Here is a 6,501-nt window from a genome sequence, read left to right as displayed (position 1 = left end):
TTCTTCAATCTTCAACACCAATTTGCACAGATCTTCGTGAAATTAATCTTTAACCAAAAAAAAAGTACAGATGCTCCATAAATTATCTTTTAAAGTAACTTCCACTAAAGTCAACTCGCGCTCCCAAATCCACTGCTAGGAGTCTGCCATCTGCCGCGTTATGTTGCAGCCTGTATCCTGGTTCCTCTTCCTCAGCACTTTTCCACCGCACACACCTTTTCCCATCCTTTCTTTTTTGACACACAAACCCACCCTGCCCGGGGTGGGTTGAGTTCATATTGCAGCAGTAGTACCTATGCAGAGCCCGCGACGCTCCGACCTAGTTCATAATAGTCGACGACTACCTCGCTAGTGTACCCCTGGTAGTAACGACAACAGCAAGAAAAACAACTCTAGTCTGGCAGGCCACGCCCCCTGAAACGGCTGCATCAGTCTCGTTGGCCATAGTGTTAAGGTGAAGTACATAAAGAGAGACACGCTCTGCGAGAGAGCGCAACAGACCACGTGGTCTCGTCCCATCTTGCTCACGCTCTCCGATTTGGTGGACCAATGGGAGATCGGCAATAAGCAGAGAGCGACAACAAACGAGAGAGAGTGTTTCGAATATGAACTCCGCGTGAAACTGGTTTGCATCAACTCCGTACTTGTTCCGTCCTTCTGGTTTCATCCACTTCCAGAAACACCGTCCCCTCGCCGTTTAGGTCGTTGTTGCGCCTCTGCTCTCTCCCCCGGACAGTCGCTAGTACCGTCCCGCTCTAGCTCACATGCGCTGTAGCTGCAGCGGCGGCCAGTACCTTTGAGGATTGATAGCCTGCATCTGCGTTACAACTTCAGTACATCTCAGGTGTCAGTTGCGGAAGGACGTGATTTTCGTTTTTGTCGTGCCCAGTCGATACCGCCGCCGCGAGTTAGTTAATTGTACACGACGACGACAACAACAACGGGGTCGCAAGAAACGGTCGTTTTTACTGCTGTACATAGTGTGAGTGTGAGTGTGTTTGTGTTTTGGAGCTAGTTCCCCACCTCACCTCCTCCACCTGGGACCACCTGCCGGATCTTCTCCACCCCCAATTGGACTACCGTTTTGGGGTGAAGCTCTCTCTTTCCCGGAGGTACGACTAACCGACTAGTCGTAGTGTTTAGTGAACATTTTAAATGACTACCTTCGTCGGGAAGTGTCCACCGACCGCCGTGCTGCATGTTTAGTTGCAGTCCGTACGCGAGTCCGCTGCGTGTGTGCGCCCAATGAAGTCCGGTTGTTCAGTGTGACCAGTCAGCGTTAGTTAACGTTAGCAAGCATTAGTGTGTGGAGTGGAGCGAGCAACCTGTGTGTGCAACCCGTTGTGAACAAATCGATCGAGCTTAACCGAGTGGAAGTGTGATAATCGTGTGACGAGCGTACAATCAACCTAGATGTTGACCAATGCCGGTGAACGCACTGTTTTTTGTAGTTCATTGTTTAGAGTTGTTGTTAGTAGCCGCCCGTTGTTCCGTTGTTAGTGTTCAGCCGCCCTGCCATGGATAATCCCAGCTATGGATCGTCGCACATGTCATCGCCAGCGCTAGTAGTCTTCTCCCAGGCAGCGAACGGATTAAGTGACGCGCTGCGAATACAGAGACCGTTTCACGGACAAGTATGTTGTCGGATGTTAGCGTGGCGTTGCGTGGTATTGCTGCGATTGAAGAAGATGTTAAATAGTGAAATGGTGTGAAATGGAGTGAATGATCTCAAGTGAAGGTTCAAGAATAAATCAATAATAGCGGTAAAACAGTTCTAAAAACAAGGATTTAAGAGGACATAGCGGTGGGCACATTTAAAGTCAATAATAAATCGCCAAAGCATACGATTTTCTTTTTAAACAATAACTGGGAGCCAATCACGATCAGAGAAAACATCATTGGGATACTAAAAAGTCATAACAAACAACTGCTTTCAAATGCCTTGATCACGCGTTAATCCAACATATAATACCCAAAACAAATTTGTTGATATTTTGTTATTATTTCTCAACTATTTCATCTACAACAAAACATAACCTAAAATAATTTTTGCAATTTCGTGCTGAAAAAACATCGCTTTGCAGCTTGTTGCATAGAGTACTATAATTTCCTCAACGAAACGTGTTTTTGAACAACACCAAACTTTCTTACAATTTAATACCATGCTTTTTTCGATATGTTTTATTCTTTAAAAAACAATGTAAAAATTGTGTAAACAAACAGTGCAACATTTTTACAGTGGATGTTTATATCTAGTATGATAAGGATGTACTATTTACAAACCCTATTTGATTGTAGTGCTTAGTTTTTCCCCCTGAAATTGCAAGATTTTTAATTAATAACCAAAGTTTTGTTGCTTTTTTTAAATTTGATTTAACCAAATTGTTTATGCAACTATGCATAAGTTCACATTCAATATGATGGTAGAATAGGTCAGTATAATGTGTTTTTTTCTGCAATAAAATTCACAGTGGACTCTTTTGCTGTCGATCTTCTCGATCTCAATATTGCTCCATCTGTCAATACATTTTCAGTCCCTTCAAGTAACATCCTTTGATTTTTCGTTCTATAATGTGACAGTCCCTGCAATATCGACAACGAGAGAGTCCACTGTATACATGTAGATCGTTAAAACGATAAATTATTTCTTTTTGAAAATTAAAGATTCAAGACCAACATTTTTTAAGAACTTTATAGCATCTCTTCAAAAACATTTTCAAAATATAAAGGGCAATACACATTTTTAAATTTTTTACTTAATTTAGTGGTCAACTTTGACGGGTAAAAATTCGCTTTCGGCGTTGAGATTTAAATTGTTCAAAACTTTTGAGTCAATTCAGAAACATTTTTTGAAAATTATTGAAAGTGTGATGTACAGTTTCATTCTTTCTAGATATAAAGTCATTTAAGTTTACTTATGTTTACTTTCCTTTTTACACTGAAATGAAAAAAAAGTACCAAATTCCTAAATTCTAGGAATTTTGGCTCCTTTCCTTATTTAGTAATCGGGTTTTTTGGATTACTTAATAAGAAAAGGAGGCAAAATTCCTAGAATTTAGGAATTTGGTACTTTTTTTTATTTCAGTGTACTAACTACACTCAACCCCCGGTGGTTGGTCACATGTTCGTTTGACACTTTTTTAAGTTGGTATCCCGTTGGTTGGTCAAAGTCAAACTAAAAAGTAACGAACTGTCACTTTTTACACGGCGCTCACGCACACTATCTCAACGAACGTTTGGTAGTGTGTGTGAACTCCGTGTGAAAGGGGTGTCAAACTAAATAGTGACCCCGTTCGTTTGATAACAATTTGTGTCAAACCATCGTGGTTTGAGTGTAATTATTATCTTAATAAAAACTGAACTAGATTGAAAACACATACATTTTTTAAATGTTGATGTTTGAGCTTTTAAACTATTCTCCAAAATTAAAAAAAAATGCTCTCTACATCATTAAAAACATCTCTTTTTTGTAGCCCTAAACGTACCCACGGTGGCCGAGGTGGTACGCGGGCACAAAATGATTAAATTAAACGATTAAAAGGACGAGACTTGTCCGGTTGATAAAAACGCGTGTTTCTTGTTCTCTAACTAAACTGTAATGATTTTATTTCCTCTTGGTGACAACTGTCAATCATGCTCAACGCACTGTCACGACAGTCGCGGCTTGGCAGACTTGGCTGTCAACCGCGAGTCCAGTAGCGTGTGGAAAAGGTGCGACCTTGCCTGTTGCAGTTGGCTCCAACACTCTTGTTATTTTATAAACTTGAAAAAATGTATTCAAAAACATAATTTACAAATGAAATCATTTTTGGATGTTTAACCCTCCAAAGCTCAACCCTTGAGGCTTCGATATGAAAATTAACGTTTTTCGTAAATCAAAAATTGTCCAAAATGACATTCTAAATACCGGAGAAATAACAAAAATTTAAAAAGGAGACATTCAAAAAAATAAAAAAACAACTTAAGATCAGATTATAAAAAAATTGAGCATCAAATTGCTTTTTTTTTTTGCATCCAAATTACCTTTGTTTACCTGATGAAATCAAGACCAAGCTTAACCAAACATGTTTATTTATTTTTTATTCAGAGAGACTGAAAAATTTCAAATTGAAGTTCAAAGATGTGTTTTACTGAGATAAAGCATATCATAGAAAAACAAACCGGAAAGACAAAGCCTGAAATTTGCAATTTTTTAACCCTAAGATTAGCAATGCCCACCTTAAGATTTTATTACAAAATAAATTCAAATATCGAATAAAACTATTCACGAAATCATGTTTCAATAAATTCAATACCGAAAAAAATAAATTTCCAAAAACAACTAATTATTCTTGAAAGAGTTGTTCCTTTATTTTATATCAAAATTTGTTAAAGTCAATTGGTTGCAACATACACACAGCAAAAAATCCGATGGTAAAATCGCATGCAAAAGTATGCACATCACCCTCGTCAAAAAAGACACTTGATATTACACACTGCATGTACAATTTTTGTAAACACAAAAAAAATGCAACCAACGGGAATCAAACCCAGCACCAACAGTAAGGACTGGCGCCTTAGCCCGCTCGTTTTCCATACTGATGAGCTACACATTTTAGGATGGAATATTACATAGAATTTTATGCAACATTTATTTTACACACGGGCCTTTTACATGCAGCTGGATTACTACTTACTTTGCTGTGCAAGCTTGTAGTTTGATTGAATATCAAAAAATCCAAAAGTTAAAAAAATGAACAAGATTGATACAAATTAAAATAAAAAAAATAGGAAAATCACAAAGTAATGTTTACTGTCGCACAAATAACCTTCTATACAAAAAAGTAAAATTAATAAGGAACCTAGTACATTACAGATTTTCTACAAACTATTGATTAAAGAATAAGGATGATGAACGGTACATCGTAAGTCTTTAAGCTACAAAAACCATTTGTTACCAAACTGAGTAACTTTGGTGTATAATCTGAGTAAAAAAAACTTTTCTTTAACCTTCTCCAAGGTTTTTTTTTAACTATCTTAATTTTCGTGACTAAATTCGGAAAAGTAATATAATTTTACATTCAGTCAAGATGTTGACATTGGAATGTCACAAAATGAGTTAATTTTGCAGGCCTTTCAGGGCATGTGCTGAGCCCGAATCTACGCTCTGGCTTTGGAGTTTAAATGGGATTCAACATTTCCTGATCATGCCCTGAAAAGCTCGCAAAATTAACCCGTTTTGGTACATCCTAACCACATGCGAACATTTTTCAAAAAAATAAGATAGAATGAGAGGCATTTTCAAATTTGTGTCACAAAGAAAAATGTGTGAGGAAAGATTTGCTGCACTGTATCTAAGCATAAAGTATTGTGAATAGTCAATGAAACCGTTTCGCAGCATCGCTAACTCCCAAAAGTTATTCCAAACCAACAAATTGGGACACCATCATTTGTCACCCAGTGGCACCAGATTGCTCCATTTCACACCGCGCGAACTGCTACTGCCTTCTTCAAACCGCAACCACCCCAGAGCGCCACCACGTCGTCCTATCGAAATCAATCATAACCCTTCCATTTTCCTCGAAAATCCCCACCGAAACAGCTTCCCGACGCCAAAGACCTGCACCATCTTTCGCTAATGAGTGGCTACGGAGCCCACTTGCTGCACGGCTTCCAGCCACACTTTCTGCACCACCCGCTGAACCCGGCCGTTTCGACGGCCTCCGGTACAAGCCCGTTCGGCGGTGGTGGCGCGTTCGTCAAGCCGTTCCCGTCCAATCTGCCCCTCCAGTCAGCCTTCGCGCCGCCCAAGTGTCTCGGCTTCGGGATCGACCAAGTAAGCAATGATTCCCCCGGGGGGAAGTGTCCCCGGAAGTGAACCCACCAGAGTGATTACGACCAGTGATGTTAGAATATCTTTTCCAAGGGATTGCTGTTTGGCGGCGGTAGCACCGGTTCCGAGTCCTTCCGGACGTCGGACTCGTCCAGTCCAGCTTGCGCCTCGTTGTCCCCACCCGCCAAGGATGAGTCCATGGAGGGACAGACCAGCGAAGAGGGTGACCGCGATCGGGATCGCGGCGTTTGCAGTCCGGAACGAAGTCCGGAAACACCTGGCTTCAGACGTGAGTAGTGCTTTGCTATCCTCAATTAGAACACCAATTTCCCCCGGAGGCGAGAGGGAACTCCGCGACTCCTAATGAGTCGGCAAAAATCGGCTTTAAGAGCTTTCGCCCACTACAAGACCTTCTCCTCGTCACAGAAATAAAGAAAGTGATAATTAATTTTTATTATTATTGCCGAAGCGTGCCACATTTCACTGGAAATCTGTTAGCACCATTTTTCATCCGGAATTGTTCCCTGTTCCGGAAAAAAGGTGGTGGCGGCGGTCCCATATGTGGCCACTGCAGGCGCGTGCTCGACGCCGCGGAACATGCATCAGCACTTTGGCCAGGAAAAATTCTCATGCTCTCTGACCCGTCGTAGCGAGATGTTTTCGAGAGCTGACTTTGGGTCGGGATTGAG

At 40.8% G+C, this 6,501-nt stretch overlaps 1 protein-coding gene across 4 annotated transcripts in view; it reads left to right on the top strand.

Annotated features, from left to right (window-relative positions):
* The first annotated feature begins 824 nt into the window (after positions 1–824).
* LOC6049196 (protein Teyrha-meyrha) overlaps positions 825–6,501 on the top strand; it is a 50,033-nt gene continuing 44,356 nt past the window's right edge. For 3 of the 4 annotated variants that reach the window (XR_005277744.1, XM_038257507.1, XM_038257510.1), the window contains exons 1-3: positions 825–1,634; positions 5,582–5,815; positions 5,891–6,101. Coding sequence is in view for 3 of the 4 variants with exons in the window: in XM_038257507.1 (XP_038113435.1) it covers positions 1,518–1,634; positions 5,582–5,815; positions 5,891–6,101 (562 nt within the window). In the remaining variant the exon portion in view is untranslated. The remainder of the gene's footprint in view (positions 1,635–5,581; positions 5,816–5,890; positions 6,102–6,501) is intronic. The other variant, XM_038257509.1, reaches the window with a different exon arrangement.

This window comes from Culex quinquefasciatus, chromosome 2 (assembly GCF_015732765.1).
Source record: "Culex quinquefasciatus strain JHB chromosome 2, VPISU_Cqui_1.0_pri_paternal, whole genome shotgun sequence".
Classification (NCBI taxonomy): domain Eukaryota; kingdom Metazoa; phylum Arthropoda; class Insecta; order Diptera; family Culicidae; genus Culex; species Culex quinquefasciatus.
This window is presented reverse-complemented; position numbering and strand designations above follow the sequence as displayed.